At 29.5% G+C, this 18,814-nt stretch overlaps 1 protein-coding gene across 1 annotated transcript in view; it reads right to left on the minus strand.

The window, feature by feature from the left end:
• The window catches only part of LOC136968407 (cyclic AMP-dependent transcription factor ATF-6 alpha-like), a 32,505-nt gene extending 17,692 nt beyond the window's left edge, over window positions 1-14,813 (minus strand). Inside the window, exons 1-7 of the mRNA XM_067262423.1 lie at window positions 14,591-14,813; window positions 9,855-9,919; window positions 8,900-9,055; window positions 5,485-5,737; window positions 1,388-1,632; window positions 731-808; window positions 527-634 (exon numbers count right to left, since the gene is read on the minus strand). Of these exons, the coding sequence (XP_067118524.1) occupies window positions 527-634; window positions 731-808; window positions 1,388-1,632; window positions 5,485-5,737; window positions 8,900-9,055; window positions 9,855-9,919; window positions 14,591-14,675 (990 nt within the window). The 5' untranslated portion in view covers window positions 14,676-14,813. The remainder of the gene's footprint in view (window positions 1-526; window positions 635-730; window positions 809-1,387; window positions 1,633-5,484; window positions 5,738-8,899; window positions 9,056-9,854; window positions 9,920-14,590) is intronic.
• Window positions 14,814-18,814: the final 4,001 nt, after the last annotated feature.

Consider the following 18,814-nt stretch of genomic DNA (forward strand, 5'->3'; position numbering starts at 1 on the left):
GATGTAAACACAAACATTGCATCAAGCTATATTTCAGGCTATATATAAAAGTTTATTTGCTATGCAATAAACTAATAACCAAAGCTATTGAATTAGAGTATAGATAATCAATACTGGGCTATTTGTTGTTTTGAATGCCATACACTCCCAATCCCCATTTGCATACTACACAGTAAGTGTAGTTGTGGTTCAAGTCCTGATCCAGGCCAATCCTTTTCTTCTAGAATATTCTAAATTAATTAATAAATATTAATTTAATTATAATTATTAAATGTAATAAGAGATGGCACCTAACACCTATCTCTAGGCAAATTACTCAACATTTAATTATTAATAGTAGCAGTAATTTAGCCTGCTCTAATCCTGAGATCATTTGGCTCTAATATAACTATTGGGCTTACTGATGTTTATATTTGTATTGATAAATAGACCAATATTTCTATTATATTAATTATCTGAATATAATTAATATATATTTCTTACACAATAAAAAATGTAATAAATGAGAACAAAAATTTAAACTTACGCCTTTCTCTAAATCTGTTATTCTTTGTTTAAGAAAAATATTTTCTGCACGTAACCTATTATTTTCATTGGTTAATTTCTTCACTTCTATTTCAAGCTTCTGTAAATACTAAAAGAATACAATCTCATATAAATTTCAATTCAGTAAATTACAAAGAAATTATTACAGAAAACATTTAGTATATTTAATTTAAAGTAAACTAACTTCTTTTTTCTTCTTTCTTGATAAACATGCAGATTCTCTATTTTTAATCATTCTCTGTTGTCTTTTCAGAGCTTTTAACTGAAATATATCATCTTCATTAGAAATAATTTTAATTTTTAATCATTTAAACATAAAGGCTTAAAAGTTACTTTTACTTTTTAAGAAAATGTAGCAGTGAAAATTAATTTATGTAAAAAATTAGAGGGAAAAATTTACAATACTATTTATCTACAAGATTGTATTTTAAAAGAAGAAAATTTAGTTTAATGAGAAAATCTTTTAAATTATTGTTTTAAATGTATTACCCCCAATAGAAGAAAGGAAAAAACACAAAAGGTACATATTGGAGTTAAAATTTATTTAAAAAAAAAGAGTAAAAGCCCAAGTTCAGATTCCTAAAAATGTGATGTGATAAGTCCAAAACTAATAGCCAAAGATACATAGCTATATAAGAATAAAAATAGTATTAAAATTTTTATTATAATCATAAAATATCTTTGTAAATGGTCTTGAATCTTTTGAATGTTATTTAGAAGGCAAAATATTTTAGTATTTATTAAGATTACATGGGCATTAATGATCATTAATATATAAATTACATATATATTTAACTTAACAATATATTTATCATATATTCAAAAAAGATATAATTTTTACATCAGTATAATGATTATGAAGAGCAGTAGTAGAACTCCCAGCTGTTATTGGAATTGTTGAACCTTGAATTGTTGGTTTTATATCAACTGACTGTTTTAATTTTGTTGTTGTTATTGGTTCTAGTTTATGTTGTTGTAATTCAGATGGAGCTGGTGATTTTGCTAAGGAATTGACTGCAGATGAAATTTCTAAAATTCCAAGATTAGCAAGTTGATCTGTTCTTAAAATTAATGGTTGTACTGCAGCTAAAATAAAAAATAAATACATAAGTAAAATTATATTGAAATAATAGTTCTTTTATCTATGGATTATAAAGTTAAGAATGAAATGTAATATCAAAAAATTTTATAATTTGTAGTTAAAACAGTATTTCAAAAAGTAAACATGTAATGTGATGACGACAATATTGAAAACAAATATAAAATAAATAAAATTTAATATAGCTAATCTAATTACTGATATTGATTTGGTTTGTTAGACTCAGGCAATAGAACAACACAAAGGTGATCTGCCAAGAAGTGCCTCTCACAACTCCTGTAGAAACTAGTCCCATTTTGTAATCTGCATTGAAGTGGATTATTGTTCAATGTATTTTATTTTAACAAAGAAACCCACTCTCCCAATTCACCCATGCTGCTATACGAATAAGTCAAGATTAGAAAAGAAGAAAATTTTCTATGTACTCAACATAACAATGCTGTTGTAGTAGCTTTTGTTCCGAAGTTTTTATATTCTGTGATAATTAGATATTACCTTCACATACCTACCATACAAAAGAAACTATTTTTTTTTAAAAGGAGAATCATTTTTATCGTTTTCAACAGAAATGCCTTTTGGGCTACATCCCTCATCAGTCGGTTTTGGTTGATGTTTACAATACTTTAATGAGAAAAAAAAAAAAAAGAGTACATTTGAAACTGCAGTATTGATTTTTAAAATCTGGATGAGCTTGAAATAAAAACAAATGATACTATAAATTATATAAATGTATAACATAAAAACTAAAATTTTGTATACTATTAAAACCAGAACCAAAAAAAGATTGGTGTGAATAAAATAAAAATTGGTAAAGATGGAAGGTAAAACTTAGTAAAAAATGAGTAAAACACTAAAACACACAATGATCTGTCATTGATAATATCTAATTATCACAGAACTATAATATAATGTGTAAAAATAAAAATTGTGGCAAAAATGGAAAATAATTTGAAATTTCTTTATTGTATAGCAAAGAAATGTTATTATTACAAAATATTAATTTATCTTTGTTAAAAATTTTAAAAGTATGTTGCACAATAATTTAATTCAATGCAGATTAGAAACAACACTGAAAAAAGTACGATTCAAACCTGTAAAAGCAGTATAATAGTTAAGTACCTTACCAAAGCCAAGTGGGTACACTTGGCTTTGCTACTACTGACACTTTTTCTATACAACATTGTATATGAGAAACATGGAAAAGTTCAAATTCATTTTTCTCACAAGTGTTTGAGTGTTGCATTGAGTAGCTTTATCAGGTATTCCTACAATATATATCAAATGTGGCAAAATCAAAGGTGGCCATCTTTAGTAGATCTCTTATTAGTACTGTACTTTTTCTGTTAACTTTTCTTCCATCATGTTTTCATCTTTATCCAACTAATTATGAACTTCATTTATAATTGATATCCTAAATGCATCTTTGAAATCGTTATCTTCCAAACCTTCAAGATCAAACTCTATCTGCTGATTATAAGTTTCTTCCATCAATTTTGAAGCACTGTAGTTTTAATTTCATTTCATCTGCTAGCCCTATTGAATATGATACTTCTAAAGTTTTCAGTTTCATTAAATTTTGTTCATTCCTGTTGTTCTTACTGCTTTCATCTTCAAAGAACATCATTCATCAATCTGTTTATATTGACAAAGGAGGTTACATGTAAGAATAGTCCCTTGGTCTATTAGTTAGATCAACAAGATAGCGTTTGGTACAAAAAATAAGGATTCAACTATTTCATCTTTACTACTAAAAAGATCACATGAAGGACAAGTGGATCAATGTCTAACATCAATAACATCAACTTCTTCTTGGTTAAAACCTAAATGCTCCATTTAGAATTTGCAGACTAGGTACAAAACAATAGTGAAACTAATCAAATAATTCTTGTATAACCCATACTTATATAAGTAAATATTAATTTTCAAGAACATCTTTAATAATCTTTGATTTGGCTGCTTTTCCTGTTATGACAGATTTTACGCAATGGGATCCATCACCAGTAACACACATAAGAACCATAACGATTCCTTATTCAGCTAGAATAGGAAAAGTACAATCTTTTCACTGTAATCTTAAATTTAAATTATTTAAATGTCCCATAATATCAGTAAGAAAAGCTAAATCCCATAGCCAATCTTCATTCTTGAGTAACAAGCACTCACTGGGCAGTTCATTGTTTTCTTTCAGATATTTTAGAACACAGTCCCTCAAATTCCAAAATCTCGTAAGTGCACTTCCTTTGGAAAGCCAGTGCACACTAAAATGAAGGAGTAACTCGCCATCCTCTTCCATTTCTTCCGGAAAAAGCTCATGAAATCATTGTCGATTTAGAGCTCGTGCTTATATTCTGTTGATACAGTGTGCTACAGGATCAACAACAGAAGATAGGTTTAAGTCTTTGACACAGAGAGCTTCTTGATGGATAAGACAATGATTCTTAAAAACTCTTCTTCCCAAATAATTTTCAAGCAATGTAACAAAACCTTTTATCCTGCCAACCATGCAAGGCACTCCATCTGTGCAAACACTATCTAATTTTGTCCACTCTGTTAACTTCAATTACATTTTTAAGTTCTTTAAAAATATCCTCACCTGTAGTTAAAACTAGTTGACGCAAATCAAGTTCTTCCACAATATCAAAACTATCGTCAGTGTAATGCACAAATATGCTTAACTGCACATTGTCTGTGATGTCATAGTTTCCATCCAAAGTTAATGAAAAGTATTTGCAATATTGTAGTCCAGAGACAATTTGTGTGCCAACATCCTGGCCCATGTCATCTATACAATGCATGACGGTATTTCTAGACAAAGCTATCTTATCAACTATATTTTTGACATTTATATCACCGACATTTTGGCAAATATTAAAAGGCTCTTTTTTATTATCTCCTCTCCATCAGAATAGGATTTTTTCTTGCGAGCTAACAACAGAGAAAGTTCATAAGAAGCCTTCACCATAGTTTCCATTTCATCATTTCTCTTCTGGAACAAGGATTGTTGGCAGCTAAAGATTTCTTTTTTTATTGATAAATTCCGTTCGTAAGTGTGATCTGACAGGATATTTGCTGTTGAAATCACTATGCAGTTGTTTGAAATGTCAGTCCAGGTTAAATTTTTTTGGCACTGCTACACAAATTCCACATATAAAACAAACAGACTAGGAAGTATTTTGATTGCTTAAACAAAAATTGTTCTTTCCAGACAGTTTTAAAATCACGAATTGCAATATCCTCTTCATATTTTCTTTTCAATGTCGAAGGTTTACTCGTGGATATAGTAAAAATAAAATTTTTAAAACCACAACGCTCGACACCAAAATCTAAAAACAGTTTTGAAAAACTTACTGTCTTGCTAGGCAGTTTAAAATCAACTGAGCCAGACAACCAGAGTGTCGCACTCACTCTCACTCGAGAATAGACAACCATAGCAAGACACAACAGCACCAAAGCAAGGCAACTCAAACCATTGGGCTCATCCCACAACCATGCTGTGTTACCGCATCATTGTACTGGTGTCAAGCAGTGCCACCGTACAGTGCTGTTGTATTCAGTAGCATATGAGTAGTGTTTTTACAGATTTTGACAAAGTTCCTGAAGACAACATTATTATTTTTTAAATTTTTCAATAAGTCTTCATGTGTCACTGTTAAAACTCCACAGGTTGGCCATCCATGGGCTATACTAAGGCTAACTAATTACATACAAATCAATATGGTTACAGGTAGCTTTCTTGTAAGCAAAAAAATTACATTAAAATTTGAATTTATAATCTATTTATATAAGATAAAAAAAATTAGCAAAATTAAAGAGCATAGTTAAAAATTGACATTTCTTACAAGGCAATTTTTCCACTTTAATTGGAGTAGTTTTCTTTGGTTGAATTCTAACAGTTGGAGTAACAGTCACAGTAGTAGAATTTGGTACTGTTGTTTTAACTAGTGTAATAACTGGATTTGTATTAGACCAAGTAGAAGGAACTGGAGAAGTACATACTTCTTGTATTCCTGGAGGTGTATTTGGAGGTGTTTCTGGAACTTCAATCTCCATCTGCTTATCACAGTCAAGAACTTTAATGGAAGGACAGAATTCCTAAAATTCATAAGAAAGTAAATATTTTCATTAAACAGAATTTTTAATTCCAATTAATAAATCTTATATAATTTAAATACAATTACATTTAAATTTGCTGTGATCCAAAATGCTTTCTTGAAAAGCTTAATTTGATATATTATTTACATATTGTATCACAGCACTTGCTCATTAGATCTAAGACTAAGATTGCTAGGAAAATGGAAGACACTAAAGTTATTATAGCTTGGTGCAAAAGTCCTGTGACATCTTATATAAACATGTATTTTTAACATTTTAACCTATTTTGAAAAGAAACACCACTTCCAAATGTAATAAATAATATAAAATTTTGAAGACAATCTTGTAAGGAATTCAAAATTTGAAAGGTTTAATTAACCCCTTGTATATCTTTTAATATTGACAAGATATCTAAAAAGTTTCTAAAACAACAGTATATTTGAATTTCCTTGTAAATTGATTGTTGTTACAAAATAAAATGTCATAACAATTGCAAAAAGACACTTCATGCCAACAATTATATAAAATAATTAACACAACAGTGAAGTGGCATTACAATTACAATTTATTAGTGTAATTAAGAAGTATTCACTAGTACCTTTGACAGCTTACAGCCACCATCCTCAAGTGAAAAACAAAATTAAATTAAATTTAAATTTAAAAAAAATTTAATTTAATTTAGTTCTGTATTCTATCTACGTGCATTGGTTAATTTTTAAAAAAAGTCCATTCAAATAACCGAATGTTTGAAAATTAATTGTATTCAATTTGTTTTTCACCTGAAGATGGTGGCTGTAAGCCATTGAAAATACTAGTGAGTACTTCTTAATTACATTAATAAATTGTAATTGTAATGCTGCTACACTGTTGTGTTAATTATTTTAAAATAAAATGTCAATTTTATTTTGTCCTTATTTTATATTGGCTATCAACTTTGTTTCTGCTTTTAACAACAGGAGTTAAAACATTTTTAAACTCAATTCTCTGGACCCTTTTTGTGCTACATGAATAGAAATTTCAGATTTTTGTTTCTGCATTACTTTTCCACAAATGGGAATGTAGCTTTACAAATTATATGGCTCATTATTTTGACATGTCAATTCAACATATTAATTGGCAAGAGTGTGCACCTATCTGAAGGGACCTGAAAGAACACAGATTAAAAGGATGTGTCAGATAAATACTGATTGTATTTATTTTGATCACAATCCCTTTTATCAATAAAACAAAAACCATGCATCTCATACTGCAGGAATCATCCAGAAATTTTAAGCTTTATATTTAAAATAAAGTTAACAAGTACTGTACATATATATCTAAACAGTAGAAAAGTGTGTTCAATCATCCTATCTATTAGTACAGTAATATAATAACTAATTAGAACCTCACTAATATGAACTAATTGAGGAAAACCTGGTTCAAATTAGCTAGGTTTTACTGTATTTCAGATTATAAACACACTTTACACAAAAAAAAACATTATTAACTAATTGCAGAGTTTCTTATGATCTCATAAAATTTTTATTCACCTTTAACAGTAAATGCATCTCAATTTGATGACCAGTGATCTTTATTGTAAAAGTAACCTTATGCATTAAGTAATACTCACCTTTTCCACTAAAAATTATATTAAGTACAATTGACAAAACTGGAACAATGTTGAAATGAGTGCATTCATCAATATCATTCAGTATGTACCCAATGACAATACAAATGTACTGTCAGTTTTAAATGTCTAAGCCTAAAGTACAAGCCTAGTATGCCTAAATGTCTAAGCCTAAAGTACAAGCCAAGTGTTAAACTACAAGCCTAAAGTACGAAGGCTATTTTTTAAATAAGTTTCGTTTTTTAATAAGAAGAAAAATATTGTAAATATCGTTAAAATATATTTTTTTCCATATTCTACATACTTTTATCTACTTTTCTACATAATTTCCATTTTGTTTAAACATTTGTCATACCGCTCAACAATTTTTTGAATTCCGACTTCAAAGAAATCTGCTGCCTGTCAAGAAGTCCAATCCACGACTGCAGTTTTCACTTCTTCTTCATCGTTGAAATGTTGACCACCAAGGAACTCCTTTTAGTATCGAAACAAGTGAAAATCACTGGGTGCAAGGTCTGGACTGTGTGGATAATCGTATCGTGTCAAAACGATAAAGCACTGTTTAATCTTTTTGTTTTGTGATTGTCAGAAAGCAGTCTTGGAATGCACCGAGAAAACAATTTTCGATAATTCAGTTTCTCCGAAACAATGGTATACAAAACTGATCTTGAAATCTGTGGAAATTCAATTGATAACGTTGAAATCATGAATCGTCGGTCCTCTCGAATTTTGTTATCCACATCACGAATCAAATCTTCAGAAATCAAAGAAGGTCAGCCAGGGCGTGGCTCATCATGCACATTAACTCATCCATTTTTGAACATTTTTACCCATTTTCGAACTTTACTGTCACTCATAGCATTATCGCCGTAAACTTCGCAAATCTGACGATGAATTTCCACTGCTGCCAAGTTTCTTGCACTCAAGAATCGAATAACAGATCGTATCTCACAGTCGGCAGGCGACTCAATTTTCTTAAACATTTTAAACTTCTACAGCTCAGCATACAGACAGATGATATGGCTGCAAATGGCGTCAAAACGCGCGCCAAGCTCGCTCGGAGCAGAAGCGCATGCGTACTGCCGTGATTGCGCATTATTCTTACTTTCATTCACAAACGGACCTTATTTAAAAAATAGCCCTCGTATCTGTACCATTCTAACTGATTAATATATGAATACTGGTTCATACATATCAACATTCATACAATAATTAGTGCAATTTAAGGTATTTTATTAAAGAAACCAAAACCGTCGATAAAACCTGACGAAGATCGCGGAGGCGATCGAAAACGTTAGTTAGTGGTTAATTTTCGTATGGAGTACCGGAAATTTAAAAGGCTTAGGAAGTGATATTGGATAAAGAAACCAGCAATAAACTATTCTTATGGCTAGTCTCAAGTATTTCATAAACTCATCATCAGGGGAAACAAGAACATAGCATTCCATATTCAATTTTTAGACTTGAATTTTTGTAGATTGTCTGAGTTTCATTTTACAATTTTATAAAATAATTTTAAATTACTGTAGATAGGTAAAATGCATTAAAAACTTTACCTCAGATGACCATATGGATTGATCTTGTAATTGGATAATTGGTGGAGAAGGTGGCTCTTCTTTGATATCTATTCCAGAAGATCCGTTACTTACTGATAATGGAGATGGACAGATATCACTATAGATTTGAGATTCTATATCAAAATTTTCTGGAAGCTAGAAAATAATGTTATTAATATTTAAAACACTGAAATAAAAAATGACTACTATATCTTAACTTTCATATATTAAAAACACAAATTTCCTATAATAAAAAATAAAATTTCTTATAATATTTTATAAGGTAATAAATATTTCAAATTGTATTAAAATCTTATTAATGCACAAATCTTAAGTTGTAGTTTTAAAATGAAAACTGAGAATTTTAAAAAACAGTTTGATTTATTAGCTTGAACTTTATTTGTAAATGTCATCACCTGAAAACATTTTGAATGATGATAATCAATATAAGAATATTAATGATATTTAAATAAAAATAAAATTTAACAGAATATAACAAAAACATTAAAAAAATGTCCAAGCATTTTGAAGCTACCATGCTCATCTTCAGAAACATTTTCAGAAGAACGTCACTGTCATGAAGACTAAATATCAAACTGTAACAAAGCAACAATAATCAAATGTTACAACATGTTTAAATAATCGAAATAAATTAAACTTGATATTAAAATTAAAACTTAAAAAATATACAGTCAAACATTTGATCACCACTATGGTTACATCTTTATTCTAGTTCAATATTTAGTTTCCATGACAATAAAGTTGACAAACGTCAAAGCCCAGAAGCACTTTAATACTTTTCATGTTTTAATTCTATTTCGTTAAATTTGCTCTCCATTATGTATCATTAGTGATAAATGGTATTATTTTTGATAATCAATATGTTGGTATTTAAAAAATAAAAATTATTATTTATAACACAGAATAAAAATACTTTTATGAAACAAAAACTTACCAGAAATTTATTCTCTTTAAATAAAGCATCTTCATTTTTTAAATCAAAATCTAAATTACCTAAATCTGAAAATAGGGGAAAAAAATGTAATAATTTTTTTAGCTTCCATAAAACTTTTCAAAATTTATTTCTCACTTAAATACAAATAAATATTTCATTAGTCTAAATACCATTATAAAAATACTAAAATTTGAGAAAATTACAACTCTATAAAAATATGGTATTTGTAGATTTGCAATTTTGTTTTAAAGATTTCTAAAATTTACTTATTTTCTTACTAGTTTTGTATTTAGATTCTCAATGTTAATTTTTTAGAATCTTACAATAGCGAGGTTGAGGCCGAAGTTTTAAACGCGAAAACGTGTACGTCAGACATTCAGCGCCGCTTTCCTGTAAGCCTAGAAGTTTGACAATGGCATTTGGAATGTCAAGCATGATTTCGCTGACTTTCCAAACACCACTGTCAAACTTCTAGGCTTACAAGAAAGCGGCACTGAACGTCTGACATACACGTTTTCGCATTTAAAACTTCGGCTTCAACCTCGCTAATAACTGCAAAACACCTGCTAAAATGTAGCTTCATACATACATATGTAACTTTCTGTATAGAATATTTAAACATAAAAAAATAAATGTTATGTAGTTAAATAATCACATAAAATTAGACCAATCTTGAAAAACATCTGTCTGATTAAATGCCATTTATTTTCCTCTTTGTAATCATATTGAAAAATGAAAATAAAATGACATTTTGTATTTGTTGTTATAATCAACTCATATTTACATAATAATAAATATACAGTACAGAGTAAATTTTTGCCTAGTATTTAAATAATTAGTTTCTTTTGTGTAGAAATAAACAGAAAGCATATAAATACAAAAATATCTTAAATATTTTTCTTTTATATATATATAGCCTATATATTATTTTTTAAATTGTTTCTATCCTGTAACCCACAATGGACAGCTGAGTGGTGAAATATGGAGCCTAACATAGCCAAAAAAGACCCCAAAAAATTCCTGGAGTTTTTCAATCCTTCCAGATTCAATCCTGTGTCCTCAGAGCAGTAGGCTGTCACCTTAACCGCTCAGTCATATGGCCATCTTTCATTTTTACTGAAGCATATAAGCATAAAATTAATGTGAGATAATACTTTATTTTGGAAAAGAATTATTTTAAAAAAGTGTAAAATTTATTTTTAAACTAAACAAAAAAGTGGAAACAAAGTTTTATTAATTTTAATGACAAAAGTAATGATATTAAACATAAAAGTAACAAATTTTTTTAAACTGTATATTATTATTCTAAATTAACTGAATACATAAAATTATAATACACATCTTAAAGCCCGATGAGTTAATATAATAATCCAACAATCGTCTAAATATTCGAGCTATAATATTGCTATAATCAAATAATTAATACAAACAAATTTGGTACTAGAGGTAAGCATTAGGTGTCATCGTTGGATTATTATACATAAAATTATTTTTTTACAAATTGATTTTAAATTTTAGAATAATTTTCAAATTTGATAATAATTTTAAATTTCATCATAAATCATGTAAGAATTATTAAAGAAAGTTTGATTAGCTTTTCAATTAATAAAACTCAGATATTTAGCATATATTTATCTCATTACCAGTGCCGTAACTAGGGCGGTGCCAGCGATGCCCAGGCACAGGGTGTAGACCTTGGGGGGAGCGCAGACATGACCTGGACTAAGTTTTGGGTCATAGTTACAGATGCTTGCACTGGGTGCATAAAAGGCTAGTTACGACACTGCTCATTACAATGTTTGGAATAGTCCAAGCAAAACAACTATAATGACATGCTATTTCAATCCTTGGATTTCTACTCATCAATCTTCACATGACAACTACCAACAATCAATACTGTTTCTAACTCATATTTCTCAATTTTTATCATTTTTAAAAAACAAAATTATTATGAAATGTAAACAAACAAAAGCTACAGATAAATAATTTTATGACTTTCTTTTTAATATTTTATCTGTCCTTATTGATAAATAACCAGGAAAATTAAATTTTTATTTTAAAAAATTTAACAATTTTTTGCTTGACAGCATATCATCATTTAAATTGATGTCACTTTCCAAAAATAATTATAAAAATGATGGAGTCAGACTTTCTATTCTTCTTACTTTTTAATTGTAAAAATTGTTTTTGTTTTAAAAATTGTTAATTGTTTAAAAAATTTTTTACATTATACAATATCCATAAGTCAGAATTGGAAGAAAAATATAATTTTTTGCATATTTTACAATTAAAAAGAAAGAAGAAAAAAAAATGATATCACTTCAATAATTTTAGTGTCAAATTTATTACAATAAAGCAAATTTTGTAAAACAAAAAATGGACTTTTACAAAAAAAACAAGCAGCCTATATGTCATCCTTTAAGAATTGTTTATAATATTTTATCTAAATTTTTTATGATGAAAACGGCAAAATTTGAACCTTTCTCAGTAAACATTATTCTGTAGAAACTTTTATTAAAATAAATGACTTGCAAATTCTTAATAATAATAATACTTATAAGCATTAAATTTGTAAAAGTAAAGAAAATAATATAACAATCACAGATTTACTCTATATTAATATTTATTCTCTTTTACCAAAACTTCATATATTGAAGGATATAAGGCAAAACTCTACAGCAATGATTCTCAACTAATATGATATGCTAGAACAGTGATTTTCAAAGTTATTGTTCCACATACACCACTTAAACAGTCACAGATGAATCTCATCCACTTATCTTGTAAATATAACCTTAGATAATGATGGATTGTGTACCAAAATATTTTATCTATCTGGTAATCTGACTTGAGAGAAGTGTTATGCATAAAAATGCTCTAAAAATGCTTAAATGGCATAGAATTGCATTTTGGAAAAATTACTTGGTCATTTGGTGTGTGCTTGTGGACCACACCAAAATTTCAGAACCACTGTGCTAGAGTACACTAGTGCTTCTCGGAGATACCATAGCATTTCAAAAAATAATTTAAAAATGCTAACTGTTTGTCAACATTTTAATATCATTTGAATATCTTTTTTATAAAATAATGCATATCTTCAATGTCATTTTTCATTAATATGTATCATAAGAATATCTTTAATGCAATACTGATTCATTAGGATACCACTAAAAAATTGTGCAAATACCCTAGCTTAAATAACCATGGCTTTAGGACAGAGGTCATCAAACTTTTTTCACAACAGGTCAGATAACTGAGAATGACAAGTGGGGGCCACATAACCATTTTGTTCAATACATGTTCAATACAGTACACTGAATATACAAAAATTAAAGGCAACCAAAAAATTTATTTACCAATACACAAACACGATGGCTGCAACAAGCTCGTAATCGCTTTTCTTAGAAACTTCATTGTAGATACTCACACAAAAAGTGCTGTGATATCCAAAGTCGGATAAAGTTGCCAAATTTTTTATTTCACTGATTTTCCTAAAAATTATATTATTGTCAGATGCAAAAATTAGATTGGACCAATTTTGACATTTTTTACTTACATTTATTTTAATTTTTCTACATAGTAAGTTTATCTACAATCTATGATATTTCCGTATAAATAATTATATTTTAGCTCATTTGTGGCACAGTGTGGCAGCGGGCCGAATCTGGCCATGGGCCGTAGTTTGGTAACCCCCTGCTTTAGGATAATAAATGAAAATAGATATATCAAAAGTCGATCATAGTAAAATACCAAAAACATGATAAAAATGTAGAATAAATATTAACTGCAGACATAACTTCCATATTAATAAGATTTAATGAGTTTATGCCATTATTTTATCGTGTTAATAAATAGTGAATAGATATAATGATGCAGTAGTCATATAATGCCAGGAATATTAATATTCAATCAATAGTTATAAACCTACAAAATTTATTTTTTTAAAATATGTTTAATATTAAAATATAAATTTTACATATCAAACAATTATATTAAAATTCTACATTTACAAATAATGGCTTCTTTTAAAGTTTACAACTGCAGCTGCTTTTTATAAAAGTGCAAATGTTATGATTTTAAACATTTGTCAATAAATATTAAAATAATCTGCTTTATACATCTGATGTACTTTTAAATTATGTATAATATTCACAATCTTGGTATGCTTTTTCTTTAATTTTAAGAATAAATTTTTAAACATATAATTAATCTTTAGTGCTTATAACTATTGTTGCTTCAAACACAATTGAGTGTTAAAATTAAGACACTTGGCGAATTTCTCATCTTTTATTCAGTTCAAATGAATAAAAGATGAGAAATTCGCCAAGTGTCTTAATTTTAACACTCAATTGTGTTTGAAGCAACAATATAATTAATCGTTTGTAGAAAACATAATATAAAACAGTAAATAGGCTATTTTAATTTTATTAAAGCACTTTTATTAATTATAAATGAACTGAACATAACCATAAACCTTCCCAAGATTGCTAATTTTCAGAAGTAAATAAAGATGGCGTGTAATAATAACCCATCTCCGAATAGATGAAAAGTAATTGCGAAAGATGAAATCTTATATTAAATCATACTATATAAATATTTCTTTATTGAAATGAACACGCATAATAAAGTCACGTCCAAACTTTAAAATAAGTAATAATGCTGCCATTACTCGTGTGAAACGTTTTATTTAGTATACCACGTGTTTAAATTTAAAAATGTAATGAAAATATCCATACCAAGTTCCAAATCTTCGGACGTGAGCATATTGTCACGTAGGAATTTTTGATCAATTTCATTCAAACTTAACATATCAACAGCCATTTTTTGCTGTTTTCGTCTTTATTAATTAAATAAACTATCACATAAATATACAGTAATGAACACAACAATAAAATGTCCGAATAGCGAAACTAATTATATGAAAACACACAACATGCACATTTTCTGTCTAAAACACGAGGAATGACTCATCTGAACCCTGTCGGACGTTTCTTTAATGTTAAAAAATATTTTCGCCCAAATATTACCAAATCTATAAAAGTAAATCGTATTTAGAAAAAGGAAACGATTTTAATTATGTTTAAAATTTTCAATTTCTTATAATTATATATATTATATATATATAATTTATGTCAAGGACGTAATTTATCTCTCGCGCCTTTTATCGAATGAAAAACTTGCCGAACCACATCCGCCATATTTTAATTAGTTCGAAGTTATATATTATGTTTTGACGTAATATATATATGACGTATAAATGACGTATATTAAAAAATATAAAAAATAAATGACGTAATATATTTTTTATGTTTTTCTTTACAATAAATTCATGATGAAATTTGTGAGATGTGGTTTAAAAACATAAATAAATATAGAGATTAAATTATTTAAAATCTTCAGTCTTTTTCATTATATATTATTATTTTTGGTTGCTTTTTCAATACTATTAAATATGCAATATTAAGAAATTCCATTTTTCTAATGTTTTGTATTTAAATTTTTATGAAAATCTTATATAGATAAGAAATTCTGTATTTGCAATATATTATATTCAAATTTTAAATTTATGATTATTCACTCCGCGTTTCTTTATGCAGCGCTCGAGAAGCGCTTTACAGCAAACACACTGAAACTGGTTTCTAATTGGCCAATATTGCTCGTGACGTCATTTCGCTACACTCTCGCTGCATAAAGAAACGCGGCCTTACTTAAATAAATAACGTTTTCAGTCGAAATCGAAAACGTTCGAAATACAGTTATTACTGCAATTTTTAAGATGTTTACGGAGTGTTTTACTATTAAGCATTGCATTTTGGCCGGATGGCCGAGCGGTCAAGGTGCAGCCTACCGCTCTGGACAACTGGAATCAAATCCAGACGGGTCGAATAATCCCTGGAAATTTTTCGGGAGGTAGTCCGTCTGGATATGTCATAGCCCCGTTCCTCGCCGCACCATTGTGGGCCTGGCCGAACCCATAATGGGCTTGCAATAAGAGGCCCTCTTAGTGCCCACAGTGCGGAGAGAGTTAAAAATAGCATAGCATTTCTCATTGGTTAAAATAATCTTCAATCTAATATCTGAATTATTAGGGGGTCCACTAAAATACATCTTTTATAAAAGGATCTACAATGGAATCTCTCTCTATTTTAAAGAGAGAACGCGGGAGACAATCGGGTAACCAGAAGAACTACAACGTACTCCATCCTTCTAAGTAAGACATGAACTTGAATCCACATGTTCGAACCTGTAATGGAGATTTTCTTTTTAGAAACTTGACCTGTTTAGCTTGTGATCATATTGCTTCATTTTAATGCAGAGGCTGAAAGAAAATTCTCCATTGTAAATGATGTAAAAAGAAATAGAATGGAGGAAAATCTTTTAAATTCTATCTTCGTTATTAGATCTAATCTACAGTCTAATAACATGAAAGGTCATAATTATAGTTTTGCCGAATTATGAAAAATTTTGAGAACAAATTTAAAGAATTAAGTTTGAAGAAAGTTCACAACGTTGGCCTAGGGATGCTATATTTCTAAATGCGTTACTGGATTTCAGAAAATATTAATTCCAGAAATTACGAAGTTTTTACGTAATTACGTAAATGATCATTTATAGGCTACTATTGAGCATTCTCTTTGTTATTAATTTTCCAAGTATGCAGTGCCGTAACTAGGGCGGTGCCCAGGCACAGGGCGCAGACCCTGGGGGCGTAGAAATGACCTGGACCAAGTTTTATATCGTAGTTTTGGGGCGTAGTTACAGAAGCTCGCACCGGGCGCATAAAAGACTAGTTACGACGCTGCAAGTATGTATTTTTTTTATTTTGAATGCAGTTTCATAAGTACGTTGTAGATGGCAACGAAAGAATAGCGCTTGTTTCTAATGAACATTTTTTTTTTCGTTATTTCTTATCATCCATACATATTAAATTTCTATGCCTTGATATTTTGTTTGTTTTTTTTTTATTATACTAAAATTACAATTAATATTTTACTATACTTGAATAAATGCTCAGAGTTTTAAAATACTACTACTCAGACACCTTATACCTCTGAGCAATATTAAATTAATAATTTCTCAGAGGTATAAGGTGTCTGAGTAGTAATAATATTTTACTTTAAGATAGTAGTTCTTAACCTTTTTTTTATTCCATGGACCCCTTTTCCAGTCAGGTGAAGGTCGAGGACCCTTCTCGGAATAATGTTTTTAAATGCTTAAAATAAAATTACTAAAGAAGTTATATAGAAATCCCTTTTTTAAAATAAACACAAATGATATAGTAATATATATATATATGCTTCTTTCTTAACAATACAATGCGTTTAAAATATTTAAACATAAAAAGTTAAAGTTGATTTTTACCTTTCCAAGCCCATGGACCCCTAAAAACTTTCTCCAGACCTCCCGGTTAAGAATTTCTGCTTTAAGATATTTATATTTTTATTCTATTACTAGCAGATAAGCCCGGCGTTGCTCGGGCAAAAAGTAACGATAGCGAAGATTAATATTATAGCCAATTTTACTCGTTTTTACATAATGCAAGAATTAGATTCCCCCCTGTTTCCAGACTAATTGGAGAATTTTTAGATGGGTCTAAAAACATGTTCGATTTTCCGCAAAATCGCAAAAATCCGCATCTGCACCTGTAAATCTTGCACGTCGTTTTCTCTTAACACTTCCATTATTAAGGAATAGACTCATCCCCACGTGGTACCCTACTAAAACGCAGTTAAAAATACAAAAATGCATCTAAAATAGTACAGTAGAAGCTGAGTTCTTTTGGATAAACCTTAATCCTTTCTCTCTCCCCACGAGGGAAATTTCGAAAAATCCCTTCTTAGTGTACATTCTCGTGACGTACCCTATTAAAACGCAATCAAAAACGCAAAAAAAAACGCATCTAAAATAGTATTCACGGTTATACACGGAAAGATGCCGAGTTATTCACGGTAAGCCTTAATCTTGTCCCTCTCCCCCGCGGGGGAAATTTCGTGTGACATCTATATAATAGTAGGTATATAAAAACACGCGTGTATTCGAATGCAACGTTGTGTCAAAATTTCGAAGCAATCGGTGAAGAACTTTCGGAGATTAGCTATTAGGAACAAACAAACATGTACATTTTTATTTATATAGATTGTGAGATTATATAAAGTACAGTACGAACGAGTCGACACGGAAAACTTTAGTGATTTCTTCGATGGGACAAATTGATAACAAGCGTGCTTGATAGAGCAGACGCTTAGAAGGGGGAATCCGTTTATCTCAATAGGGACTAGACAAAGACAACTATCCAAATTAACAAGATAACTCTTTAATTTTCCTTGGAACATACAATGCATCCAGGGAAACACACAGGAACGTACGGAACCCGACAATCCAATCTACCGAATAGCGTTAACACACAATTCTCCCGACAAATAATATGTTACAGAATTCCCGTAACGCGCAGACATCAAACGTACCGACAATGAGTTTAAAGTGTACCTCTTCTTTTACTTTTCATCGGACAGGAAACAGTTCGAAAACGAAATCTTCCCGATGACCTGATTGCACAGTCTTTACTTTCTCGTTTCCCGACTAATTCCACACGCACTTTCACACACCACCACTACTTCGCTTCTGATTCTTCCTTCTCTCTCCACTTCCGTTCTAACTTCTCCCCGAAACACAACCTCCAATAAATCTCCCACCCTGGGTTACACACCCAGATTTACACAACTCCTCTTCACCGAATCGGACCCACGTGGCGAAGGGGAGCAGGAAAATACGTAAGGCACATAGATTATTTAAAGAAATGATAAAAGTACTATTTGTGTGCTTACTTATGTTTCGTAATTCACATTTGTTTTTATGTTAATATTTATTCGTCCTGTAATAACTTTTTAAAGAAAATTGGAAAATTATTCACCATACAATCATATTATAGTAGGTCTCCCTTAACCGGAATTCAAAATTCG

Source organism: Centruroides vittatus, unplaced genomic scaffold, assembly GCF_030686945.1.
Source record: "Centruroides vittatus isolate TY-2023 unplaced genomic scaffold, ASM3068694v2 contig_1476, whole genome shotgun sequence".
NCBI lineage: Eukaryota > Metazoa > Arthropoda > Arachnida > Scorpiones > Buthidae > Centruroides > Centruroides vittatus.